The 13,890-nt window shown below is 39.1% G+C and overlaps 1 protein-coding gene across 2 annotated transcripts in view; it reads right to left on the bottom strand.

Moving 5' to 3' along the window:
* Window positions 1-13,890, bottom strand: part of SMARCAD1 (SNF2 related chromatin remodeling ATPase with DExD box 1) — a 40,577-nt gene that overhangs the window by 10,255 nt on the left and 16,432 nt on the right. For both annotated transcript variants that reach the window (XM_074540924.1, XM_005484611.4), the window contains exons 6-11: window positions 11,709-11,797; window positions 9,708-9,797; window positions 8,996-9,080; window positions 7,167-7,558; window positions 1,963-2,165; window positions 718-808 (exon numbers count right to left, since the gene is read on the bottom strand). In XM_074540924.1, coding sequence (XP_074397025.1) covers window positions 718-808; window positions 1,963-2,165; window positions 7,167-7,558; window positions 8,996-9,080; window positions 9,708-9,797; window positions 11,709-11,797 — 950 coding nt within the window. The remainder of the gene's footprint in view (window positions 1-717; window positions 809-1,962; window positions 2,166-7,166; window positions 7,559-8,995; window positions 9,081-9,707; window positions 9,798-11,708; window positions 11,798-13,890) is intronic.

Genomic DNA, 13,890 nt, shown 5'->3' with positions numbered 1-13,890 from the left:
AAAACCCCCATATTTTTACTAATACGAAACATAGAGAAGTTGAGAAACACTGCCTAAATAACAGCAAGGCAAAGCAGTGCTTTCATTCATGGTTCATCAGAAGAGAAACAACAGCCAGGATTAAAAACAACAGACCACAAATTCAGCAGCTGCATCAGTAAGTTTTTTCCTTTGTACAACTACGGGTGGTGTCAGCATTTAACAAAACCTCAAACCCATAAGCTTGTGTCTCTTAGTTGAACGTTGATGAGGAGTGCCATGACAAGAGATGGTGAAAATGCTGTTTCTGGAGAAGAAGAGAAGGTTTCTACCCACTTGGTTTTCCTGTATTGTTATCTGCCTGTTTTGAAACTGGTGAAGAAAATAGGGGGGTCACTATACTAAATGCTGTAGAATTAATTATATTTTTGGGCAAGGAGATGTTAAACTCAATGGTTTGAAAATAAGCTGTTGTGGTAGAAACTGGTTCCATTGCACCAGAAGACACTATGTGATTTGTAAGTGTCCATCAATCTTAGGCTACCTTTGATTTCCAAATGGAAAGGAGCTCAGCAGCTTCTAAGATCTTGGAGAACTGTTTGCAATTCAGGATTACTTATAATCTCCTGGAGGTTTCTAGGATTTTTTTTTAAGGATTTTTTTTTTAATTTTTAAGGATTTAACAAAGTCTTTTTTGCAAAATTTTAACAATTCTTAAATAAGCAGTTTCACACTTACCATTTCATCAGCCAAGATGCCATTCAATCTGTGCTTATACAGCAGTGCTAACCAGTTCAAACCAATCTTCTGATATGGCTTCAGCTCCAAACTGTTAAAAACAAGCAAGCTTATTACCACCTTTTACTTGTTTCTCCTTGAAACACAACTTTACACTTATGGTAATCACAGACTGGCAGACTTAACACTGCCTTTATTTTAATGCACTCCTGACCTCTTTCTGTAGTGAAAAACAAACTTTCTTAATCAGTCACCTGTACACAACTGAGTTGCTTATCTCCATTTTCACAGACCTTAAATGATCAAAGTGAATGACACAAGAAATACTTCTCTTCTACAATCAGTGATACACAACCAGATAAAACCAGTTACAGAAAGACTCATTTCTAAAATACACAATTAAGTGGCATTTTGCAGCTGCAGCCCTAATTTTGCTCTGTTGTACAATTACTATTTGTGTCAGCACCAAAGAAAAACCCAAACACGCTCAACAGCAAGTCACTCAGTTCAGCACTTTTTCCAAAGAAGAAGCATCAGTGACATCCTTCCTCCTCCCTCCCAGGCTTTATTTTCACACAGCTGAGAAGCTTCTGCTTCTGCAACAGCATCCAACTGGAATTCAAGCTGCTACTTTAGCCTTTCCCACTACACACCTACATTTCCTAGCCCTTAGAATAATACCCTCCACCATATCCATATCCATTTACATTCCTCCTAATATCCATTTGGAGATCCTTACTGATTTACCTCTCTGAAATAAATCCTTCCCCACAACACACCCCAGCTGCCACTCTGATTGGATACAGAGTTCCAGACTGGTATACCCGCACTTCCTGACCAATGTCTTTCATTCAGCTGATAAACCTGCCCAGTTTGCTCAGATTTGTTCCAACTAAGCATTTTTGAAATCAAATCCTATTTGAAATCTGTCCCCCATTACAGACACAGGTTTGCTTGGGTTTTTTATTTGAAATAAGTTGACAACTCATGATTCCATTGCTTAAGGTTAGCTGTTACATTCACTTGAAACTGGAGGAAATAAAACACCGTTACAATTTTTAATGCTCTTTTCCTGTCCTCCAGCTTTCCTGATACACTTAAAAAACATGTTAGATTCTCTCACTGAAGGCTACTAAGTATCAAAAATCTGCAACTCTACTTTTAGAGACCACAGTTCTGAAAATTCCAGTCTTCAAGAACACCTTATTGTCCAACACCCTTCTAAAGGACAAAAATGAGACATACCTGCGATTCAGAATGGAGGGCTGCTCTATGTTCCATCCACATCCTCCATCTCTAGTAATCCTGGTTACCTGTTTTGTCAGCTTATTGGAAATGTCTTCACATTTATTCATGAGCTTTAGAACCACATCCCTCTCCTTCAGCAGTATCTTGCAGTTCCACACAATATCCTCTGACAAACCAGCAGTCTTCGTCATTTTTGTAAACTGCAAAATAATAATAATTAAAAATCTATGATCAGTGGTAACAGCAATTGCAGTGAAAATCCACAGCTGCTGCAGGCAATAATTCAAGTAGTAGGCAGCAACAGCATCCTCATCTTCTCTCAAAATTCGATATACTCCTTACATTTGGCCCACTGCAAACTCCGTGAATCCATACTGAAGGTCATCATCGAAGCTCCTCACATTATGAAGCTTGAAATCTTAAGTGATAAAAATTCTCTGAAGAGTTACTAACATAAAATACAATTTAAACTCAAAATCCTCAACAGGAGGCAACACAGTGCAAAGGCCAGTTTTGAAGGCCAGGCACCCTAACAGAACAAAACCCCAAAAGGAAGAAAAAAAAAGAACTGATTCTCATTAAGATGTCCTTTCAAACAGACCCTATTAGACACTACAGGCAGAAGATGGAAGCATAATGCAGGCATCAAGGCAAACAAATGAATCTATAATGAAGGTTGTTACATTTGGTTATGGGTCTGTCTGGGGCTCAGCATTACTTGGTTCCAGTTCTAACTCTACCACAAAGGTAGACAAAGGGACATAGGCATTGTGCAGGTATTTTGTGGTCACCAAGCAGTGCCAGTACAAAGCAGCCTTACTTCCACCACTTGCTTCCTCAAGTCCACACTATAAATACACAGTATTTCCTTCCTCTACATTTCAGATCTTCATCACAGTATGAATATTTTACGTGTCAGAGACAAGCAGCCTCAAGTTGTATCAAAGCAGGCCCCTCAGGCCCATCGATTCCTCCTAAATTCCATGTAGAGCCACCTGCAGAAAATGTAAAACCTACCACTAAAAATATTTCTGCAGTAACTGGGGTCATATTTGTAATTATGATATTTTCTCAAGCAGTTATGCATATTTCACTGTAAAGAACAGGCTTTTTTTTTTTAATAATGTATTTAAAGAATTGAAGAATACAAGTTGCTTTGGATTCACCATTCTTGTATTAAAACAGAAGTAGCTTTCACACAGATTGTTCTGAATTTTAGACCAGGCATCTGTTAAAATTTAGCGCAAGACTTCATATGTACATATTCTCCAAGAATTCCTTCTATAAAAAAGGAGTCATATGATCCAGCTATTATGTGTTAAGTAGCTCACCAATACTGTCACATTGCAGAGTAAAAGCAAGTTTTGTTAAGGTGAAGACTACGACCAGATTACAAACAGAATTTAAAAAACAGCTTTCATTATAAACATATTTAAAAAATAACCAGAGTGAGGCAATTACAGTCCAGGGGTATGTTTTTGTTTGTGCTTTTTTAAATTTTAAACAAACTCCAGAAAGTATACCAACACTCCTAGGTTAGACCAGGCTAAGATACACATTTCAATACCTGTAAAGAAATTTTCTAAATAGACACCTCTATTTAGAAAAAAAAAAAAAAAAAACCCACAGTTTTTAATAGATGCCTACAAAATTTCAACATTTGTTTTGATGACTAAAGCTTTGGTTGGCATGAATAGAAATCCTGTAATCCATAAATAAAGGTGTGGAGAATTGAGCCATCTGTTATTAACAGAAATTGTATTGTTTCATGTCAGCACATTAACATCCACGTCCAAGTTGCAACAAGAAATACTTTAGCCACTGGTTTGCATGTGAAACACAGGGTGTTACCCTGCTCAAAATACTGATCCCACAGGTGGCCTTTGCTTTCTAGAGGTTCTGATACCCTCCCGAGTTCAGCTTTTCTCAAATGAGGCTCAAAAATGTGAGGCCATCATGGAAACTGAAGCCATGAGCTTTCCCAGCACACCTGGAATTGCCACACCAGCACACTCTGCCTGAGCTTACTCCGCCAGCAACATGATGAAGGCTTTCCCTTTAATGCCTAAGGGTGAAAGTCAGCCTCAATCAACAAACACCACTTCCACTGTAAGCAGTTAATCTGATGCATTTGCTGCTCCCCTTCAGCTGGCTTTGGTGCAGTGGCTCTGGAGTTGGGTTTTTGGGGCAGTTTGTACATGTGCAGCCAAACAAAATGGGATGACAAAGGTGGAGCTACTCTCCCTTGAGTCTGTACCTCCTAGCTCATATACTGCTAGAATAGGACGTACAAGTACAGCAACCTCTGACAGAATACAGAATAGGATGGACAAGTACAGCATCCTCTGACAGCTCAGCTCTCCCATTCCCCTCAAAGTGATGCACTGTGTCAGCATTTCAATGTAACACTTTCCACTACATTTCCAGAACACGCACTTTAACTTGTGTGTACTCTCTAAGAATTTCTGTAGACCACAAAGTCTTTAAATGCTAAGTAAAACAGCTTATTTTGTGATAGAATAATTCTGTGAATGACAAAAATGAGAGGATATAGCAAGTCTTACACTGATACATATGTTTTTACACTAAAAGGAAATCCAATCAGGTAACAGTTATACACCTTCAAAAAAGAGAGAGCATTAAACCCTCTCCAGTTCCTCTCCCACATTTACCAGAAGAAGCAGAAAACTGCAAGACCACCAACCCAGACCCCGAAACCTCAGCTGAGTTCCTCTGGGAGCCAGTCTAGGCTCTGCTTTTTTTTCTTGGCATGTAGTGAAGGCAGGCAATCCCACAGTTGGGAAATGAGAATATATTAAAATATATTAAGCACCAACAAGTTGTATAAAGGAGTTCTGATGAGGAGGAAGGGCAACTGGAGCCCAGAAGTGCTTCCATCAAGGAAAGAACCATTCTGTCTGCTGGCCCACAATGTGTGCCAGTGGAGTATCATCGGGGTCCCAAAGGCAACAGCAGAGAGAGGGGAGAAGCCAACACAGGAGACTGAGAGGAGACCTCACTGCAGTTACAACTTCCTCACAAGGGGAACCAGTAATGGAATCACAGATCTTTTCTCTGTGGTGACAGGGACAGGACCTGAGGAAACAGCCTGAATCTGTGGCAGGGAAAGTTGATGTTGGATATTAGGAAAAGATTCCAGGTTTCCTCCTGGAAAATGTGCTTGACCTACAGTGTAGGCATTTCTAAACTGCCAAATGAATTATTCTTTGTAAGCAAAGACAATTTCAGCTCTCTCCCATTATTTTGAGAACCATGTCTCCTAAGTTTTTTATATATGTTTTAAGCATTACTAGATCAAGTTAAACACTTGAAATATCTACTCCAAAGACTAAGTATTTCTAAGTGCTCTTATTAATCTTATGAGCTTATGAAATTAATTCAAATCCTCTTGAAACAAAATAGCTTAGTTCAACTTAAAAAAAAACCCCACATCTAGAATAAGGAAAGACATTCTCATTTATGTTTTCCTGGAATAAAACATTCAATTTACAAATAAGTAGGCTTTATTTTTAATCTCAGACTGAGAGTCTTAATATCCTCCTCAGTTCTAGTAATGAACAAGTGGTAACAACTTGTAGTACTTCACATTGTGTTATACAAGATACCATTACAATAAAAAGAGACTTAAAACCAAGCCAATTTCTTTAATGCTCTAACTGAATCAGCTCTCCCCATTATTCTAACCACCCTTATTAATTGGTAGGGAAAACACTGGGTTACTGAGCTACTGGATCTTTATAAACAATTAAATCCACACTGATACAAAACATCTGCTGAAATCTCCTGCAAACCACTTCTACTCTGGGCAAGTATTCACAATACTACATAAACATGTGGCTGCTGACAGTAGCAATCTTCATGAAAGACAAAGTCTGAATGCAAACAGGCCCATGCAGTGTTTTTTTACTGTAAAATATTTAACACAGAAAAGGAGAAGAGCCCTGTAGCAAATACTTGTGCAAAGAATTAAGCTCAGACAAAATCCAACAAGTTTAGAAAGTAATAGCTGTATGACAGATGTTCTGTGAGAAGCCAAAGGCTTGGGGCAAAACGGATTTCTTTTGCAGCATACCAGTAACTCATTTTTTGCACATATCGTCCTTTTGTCTCCCCCCTTCCCTCACAACACAACACACAAAGATCACTTTGTTTTCCTTAAAATTCTGTTTAGTATCTCTTATTCTTTCATGGTAATATATTTCACACACTGAATAATAAATGTTATTGTTTTACACATATTGAAAAAGTTCTTGCATACATCAGCAGGGGGGCTCAGAATGCACACTGATGAAAAACATCAATTACTCTGTAAAAAGGCCTGTGCACAGTTACTGCTTTAAAATCCAAAGTACCAATAAATTAAATCAAGACAATCTGCTGTAACAGATTGTAAGACTTCAAATTTCTTACCGGGACACTGCTCTTAGCAGGTCTGAGGTCTAGCAGTTAACTGAAACTGTACGAAATGTGAACTCTACAAACAAGCCATGGTAAACATCTGAAAGTAACAACAGAGCAACAGCAGATAATGTACTTACCAGCAGATACTGTTTTCCCTTCCGTGGTGGATTGTGGCTTAACCTACTGACGCTTTACCTTTCATAATTAAAACACAGCAGCTCATTCCACTGAAAATGGCTGCATTGCTTAGCTAGCAAAACCATGCTAGACACTAAGCTGCAGTAGAATAAAGGCACAAAAGAAAAAAAAAAAAGAACGACCATTTCTTGCCTAAAATTGAAAATATCCATGCTGGCTTCTTCAATCATGGAGCTACCCTGGAAGCTGCTGTTGCTGCTGCACAAGTGTCTGCAGTAAAGGTCCTGCCACATTCTTCCCTCCTGCATGGGTTTTCAGCTGCAAGAGCTCAGAACAGGCTAGCAAACACCTCCTTCTCAAGTGAAAGCTCTAATTTCCCCTTCTGCAGTGAAATCAACCAACTTTCTGTGCTACAGAGTGAGTGACAGTAATGTCAGCCAATCAGCTTGAGTTTTCCAGAAAAATCAACCCTTAATTCATTCAAAATCAGGTCATATGACACTATTTGAAATGCTATTGGCTTAGGAGGAACATAGCATTTCAGCCTAATGAGGATAAGGCCACCCATCTAAGCCTCCCTAGGCTGAAGCCACCTTGACTCTAGGCAGGCTGGGGATAGGAAAGGAAGAATGCAGACCTACCAGAGCCTCCCAGCTGTTAAAGGGCCGGAGCGCTATTATCTTCTGAGCCTTTTTCTGAGAACACTGGGGAATCAGAGTCAGTTCACTCAGGGAAGCATCCTGCAGGAAGCTGAGGATTTTGGCTTTGTAGCCATCCTCCATCACTTCATCGCCGCTGCTGTAGTCCTCATCCAGGGAGCTTCCGCCATCTTCAGAAGCGGACTCATCCTCCGTGTGCTCTGCTTCTCTCTCAGCACTCCAAATGCTCCTTTTGCCCTTGTCCTTTTTCTGAAAGCCATTCTGCTCTTTCTCAGAAGCCTTCTGCTTCATCTTATCTTTACTCTCCTCACTCTGGGTTTTAGTGGAGGCTTTGGTCCAGTCAGCGACTTTCCTTTTGGGAGGAAATTCCACACCTATGCATGCAACACAGAAGGCAACAAGTCAATGCATACTGGTATGGGGCTGATGAAAACACAAGTTGTTCTTCCAAAATAAAACCTACAGATGTGTAAAACACAGTTCTAGCATTTAATACACAAGAACTCAACGCAGGTGATCCTAAGAGAACAGAAAAGCAAATCTGTATAAAATATACAAATAGCTCTAACTGTGAGTACAAGGTAAGTAAAGCTCATTTGTAGAATGGTCAAATAGCAGAAGGTCTTAAGTAGCTTAAAATACAGATGATCAACATAATGTAATATTTGTGAGGTGCAGCAGCTCTGATTCAGAGCAAACAGTTAAGAACTCTGATGTATTCTTAAGATGAGATACTGGTCACACTGCACCTGACTGCAGAGATATTAATTCTGCTGACTTGAGAAAACAAGCTTTCTTTCACCAAGAAAATGACACATGCTTTCCATTTTAATGCATTCTAGTACAGTATTTGGGGTAGGACAATGAAAACATGCTAAAAAACCTCAAATAATGAGATATCTCCAACCAAAGTAACTCAGCTGCCTTAAAATAAGACAGAAGGTATTTATCTGAACACAAGAAAGTAATTTTCAGAAGCGCCTTGTAAGGGTTTTGATTCCTTCACTGCAAGAGAACGCTTGCAGCACAGAAGTTTCTCTTCTCTCCAATCCCAGCTTGCTGCTGACTCCAACCCTGACATCTGCCTCCTCAGAGGCAGCAGCAAGGACACAACTTCCTGAGCACTCTCCACTAAAGAATCCAGTTAAGAACACTACCCTGTCCCAAGAACACTTAAATAGCTGATACAGCAAAACATGTACATATCTGACAGCTGCGTAACACATTGAAAAGTAATCAACTCATTAAATAGGACTTAAGTTATAACTTGCAGATTTACTTGCAATCACTGGGTTTGCTCCCTACCACATTTAAAGTAGTGGGATTTACAGATGGGTTGCATAATTTAAGGCCTGCTTCTAGGATGTTCCTCTCCTAGAATACGTTTTAAAATTGACAAAATAGCATATATTACTTGTTACCTATGCAGTTATTTGCAATTACAGGTTTGGAAACCAGTAATTTACAAATCGTGTAGTTAAAAAACAAAGCTTTTTTTAAACAAGTAGGAAGGGAGCAGGTTATCAGCTTTGACATGTACCAAAATATATTTTAAAAGATACCCATAGGTAATTACAACTTTTCATACCTATCTGTATTAGCAGGGCAAACATATTTATCCCTAGTTAGAGAGCAAAAATAAAAATACAGAAAAATCGAGCCTCCTTTTATCCTCCCTGTAACAATGATTTCAAGTATAGGTGCAAGTTTCTAGGCATGGTGTCAGGACTGTCACTGCTGAACATTGAAAAATATTTGCATCACAAGTCTGTTTCATGTTTGGATAAAGTGAATTATAAATCTGTCTTTACCCTCCTCGTCGTCTGCAAATATTTTCAGGGCCTCCAGTGCATCATGAAACACCCAGTTATGTTCCTCAAGTACCTCTCTCAGCTCCTAGTAAAAAATAAGACATTTTGCATTGTGGTGAGATAAGCACAAGCTGAATTTCTGTGCCTAGTAACATCAGGCAAGGAAAACCCTTGTAAATCAGATGATTCAAAATAAAAGGAAATCCAAGTGAGAAAACCCTTCAGCTTCTTTGTACACTCAGTTTAGGCAGAGCTGCACTCCACTTTTCAAAAGTGTAAGAACCCACATGAACAAGCTTGGCTTCCAACAATTTCAAGCACAGTACAGAAAGGGTTCAAATAGTTGCTGAGGACCATCAGGTACTGAAGTAATACAAAGTGCTAAATATATTTAGCAGTCTGGGGGAGAAGAAGGAGAGAGGGAGGGATCATTTCCTCTTGCCTTTTTACAGTAAGTCATCAAATTTGACTATGCTAGCCCTGTCATAGGGCCAGAAATGTAGGAAGAGAAGGTCCCTGTAGTCCTAACTACATCCCATAGCTCTCACCTCAGGACAAGTTATATTGTAAAAGCAGGAACAGTAAAAACCTTCCTATCCTGGGCTCTTCCTGGAAGCGTTGTTGTAAAAGAACTGTTTCATATGCACTATCAACAGCTGCAGTTTTCTTAAGAACTCAAAACTTGATGTGCTATAGGGAGACATCAGCTCACCTCCTTATCCAATCCAGGGAATGTACTTTGCAACTTCTTCACAAGCATCTCTTGCCTCTCCCATTGTCTTTTGGGTTCTGAGTCATCCAGCTACATTAAAAAAGGTACCTATTAGGTTTAATATTAATTACAACTACAGAAACAGAAGAAAACCTCATCAGCATTGTTTATCCTTAAAGAGCTACTCTAAATGACAAAAGCACTTTAGACAAACTCAAGCTTAAGTGATTCCTAGTCAACAGTCAATTATCAAAGACCAAAACTTTCACGAACATAGAAAATGTCTTCAGTCATGAAAAACTGGGACTTTTTACTTGATAAGCATACACAGCGCAAAATCATGTACCAAAACATAAATAATATACAACTGTCAAGTTTATTTTGTTTAAAATCAAAAGTTCTTAGCAATTCTGGATGATACTTAAGGCAGAAGATGTCAGGGTTGGTGATCAGATTAGCTTACTAAGCATGTGGTGTTTATCCCACCACAGCCTACAAACACGTCAAATGGTGTGTTTATATTAAGACTTATGGGTAAAAAATTCCACAAATATTATGTGGAGTCAGCATCGTGGAGTCACATCAAAAACTGGTAAAACTTTTCATCAACAATAGCTTCACTAACAGCTACTACCAGCCTGCAAAATGGAAGTTAACAAGTGCCAAAACTTCCACGGGCCACAAACTGCTCTGCTTTGTATTCACCACAAAGAACTACATCAGTTCCTTCCTGGAGCTCTGAATGCAAAGTGGTTACAGAGCTACTTGTCCGCAGCAGATACCAACACTTACTTGGCTGACGGAGCACAAACCACATCACCCAGAGGCACTCTGAATAACAGAGGACATTATTCCTTTCCTCAGTGAGTGTTAGTGTCACTAAGAGAGCAGCTACAGTCCACAGAAGAGCTGCCCAAGTACATTCTGGTCTTAGGAACCACAAGGAAAAGCAAAACTAAGAAAAAAACCATGCAAGTTCTCACTGCAGTTCCCTAGAATGAGTTCCAAAAATCCATATTCTGCATTTGGTTTTTTCTAAACCTTCCCTCTTTAATTGTAATGAAACTATTAAGAACAGAAATCAAGTTGATATATAAAACCAGGTCCAGTGGAGCACTGTTTGCTAGGCTGGCTGGTTAATAACTAACTGAAGCCTCCTTTCATATCCAAACCCAGGGGATTGGTGAGGAGGAACAAACTCAGTTCACATCTCTCTTTCAGGAAGAAGAAGTTACAAATGAGTTGTAGTATTTTTGCTTTTATAGAAAACCATGTTTTCTTTAATTGGTTCTGTCTGAGGACAATAGTAGCCTAAATTTCAACAGTCATCCTCCTTCATCCAGCCTCCAGTATTTATGTATAATTCTCTTTTTCTATGTAAGTGGCTTTCAAGGATGTCTCCTGGGATGCCTGGGAGATGGCCTCATGGCAGCACTGCAGGACTCTGCAAATCTGCCAAATACAATCCTGAATGCACCAGGATCATGACATAGCTCCCATTTAGTAGCAGAGGTCAAAGCAGTCATTCCTTTAAATACAACCAATTCATTATTTTTAAAGATTTCCCCAAGTCATAGTTTCAAATATATAAGCAACATCTATATCAAAGAATAGCAATAGATATAGCAAAATATGTTAACTTCATGTGCTTGAAGAAATACAAGGAATGACCCAAGGAGGAAAAGTGATCCAGAGTTGTAATTCCCACCGCTGCTCACAAAAACTGAATAGTGCTCAGAGCCTCCCACACTGCTACCTGCCATCAACTACTTGCACCAAAAGCAGTGAACTGGCTGGTGTGATACAAAGCCACAAGCACTAAAGAACAAAGTAGGTCATTCCATTCAGAATGGATGGAACAACAAAAGAAATACAAAATTCCCATCCAGATGGGAAGATATAATTTGACTTAATTTTCTGATAAAACACACCACTGCCACTGACCAAGTCAGGTAATTTCATTTATTTTACAATGCACAAAGAGAAAAGCACAATACTTACATAACTGACTTTTGACTTTTTTGCAACTCGCTCATTTTCCGTTTTGCAATTTGTGGGAGAATCTCTTTGTTTCCTTTTACCAGAAGCAGCTTCAAAAAGAATTGAGATGAAAAATAAAAGAATTAGTTCCTTTCCTTAAGTTCACTCCAAACCAGCAGGATATTTTACTTACTACAACAATGCAGTAGCTACTTGTTATCTGCACAATGTTTAGCAGTCTCTATAAGTTTCTACTACAAAGCACAGATACATTGAAACCTGAAGCAAAGCAGCAGCTTGAAGGTACATGTTTATTTACCTCTAAGTTATCTTCAGCTGTCTGGCAATTAATTAATCAAGTAATTACCTCTCATATACAACAACTGGAATAGCATTTTATTCTTCTTTTTTTAATAGTTACCACATGTTATTACACACAAGTTGCATAAAGGTGTATCTGTGTCTGGTTTTATTCAAGCTGGTATTTCTTCCAGGCTGAAGCCCATCTGTGTGCTGGAATATGTACTTCACTGCCAATCTGGAATCACTGGTGACTGATTTCTGGCTCAGGTGCACACCAGAGCAGTTACCAAATGCTTTTCAACATTAAATCTAGACATCTCAAAGAAAACTATGCATATTAAGTCAGTGATAACCTTATCACTTACAAACACTCCATATGAGCCATAACTTTCTGGCTGTCTTTGGGCCCTGGTGATTATCAAGAGATTATCATCTCAGCATTAAGGCCTGCCCAGCCAGGTGCACTTCCAGACTGCTGCTGTGCATGGCTCATGAAGGCCAGAAGACATTACCAGTATTTCTGCACACCAGCTTGGCTTGAAGCAGCAATACCAGAACAAATTATTGTGAAAATTCCTAGTCCATAATCTGAAATATTACTGGAAGTTAAATCTTCTCTGGAACAGCAAATGCCTGCAGAGCTTTGGTGTCTGATACCAGCATCTCCCTCCCAGCCTGCCCTGGGAGACCAGTGAAAAAGAACACCCACACACTCACAAAAAGCACATTTGCTTTCCCATCCAGAAGCCTGTCTGGATGATCAAAATAGTTTTAACTCTACAACATTATGTAGCCAAATCTTCATACAAGAAGACACTTTGTGTGGAAATACTTCCAAATAAATTTTCTACTATAGTCATTCACTCTGACATCAGAGAAGTGGCATAAAAATATTGAAAAAAAATATTAAAACACCCCCAAAAAAAGCAAAGTACTAGCAACTCTTCCTTAAAGTAAGGATCTAGTAAGAGATACCAGAAAACACTGTTAAGATTTTTTTCAACGTCTATGTATTTATATATATTTAGATAAAAATATCATAGAATCATATGTTTGGGTTGGAAGGGACACTAAAGATCACTTAGTTCCACACCTCTGCTCCAGTCAGGGACACCTTCCACCAGATCAGGTTGCTCAGACCCCCATCCAACCTGGCCTTGAACACTTCCAAAAATGAGGCATAATTTAAATAACTTAAACAATACTGCCAGGAAAATGCCTGCTACTAGCTGAAGTCTGAGGAATGGGTGGTTGTCTTGATATACAAACCAGGAGCTGTGAGGCTGCTGCTGGGCCAAGCACTGGAGGCCTTGTGCTATTATTTCTTAAGCTCAATTCAGGATGGATAATTCTGAATGTGAACAGTGACCCTTCAAACCTCTTTGCCCTAAAAAAATAGATAGGCTGGATATAAGAATATTTCAAAGATTTTCCTGGTTTTGGGACATGGTCTGTGCACTCCATAGCCTTTGAAGAAAGCCCCATTATGAGCAACTTTAGAGGCAATTGAATTGAAACAAAGGATCTGGAAAACCATGGTCTCAGGAATCTATACACAGAATTATTTAAAAATCAACCTGTGGTCTTTGGAAACCCACCACATTTGCAAATGACAAAAAACCAGCCAACTTTCTGAAGACATCCACTTTGCAAAGTAACATTTTCTTCCTTTGCTAAGGGAGTGCATGGTTGAAGGGATAAAGAAACTCTTACAGATAGGAATCGTCCTCAGAGTGCAGGCACAGCCTTCCAGAGGAATCCTTGCTCTCTCCATAAATTTTGCAACTAATGAGCAATGAAAAAAGCAGCTCCAAGGTCTCAGACTTTAGAGGAGCATCTGTCATTATTTCCCCTGTTACTTGCTACTACCTCTAACAAAAAAAAAAAACCAAAACCTTAT

The sequence above is a fragment of the Zonotrichia albicollis genome, chromosome 5 (assembly GCF_047830755.1).
Source record: "Zonotrichia albicollis isolate bZonAlb1 chromosome 5, bZonAlb1.hap1, whole genome shotgun sequence".
In the NCBI taxonomy this organism is placed as follows: domain Eukaryota; kingdom Metazoa; phylum Chordata; class Aves; order Passeriformes; family Passerellidae; genus Zonotrichia; species Zonotrichia albicollis.
Note: the sequence above shows the minus strand (reverse complement) of the source record. Positions and strands in the feature narration are given on the sequence as shown.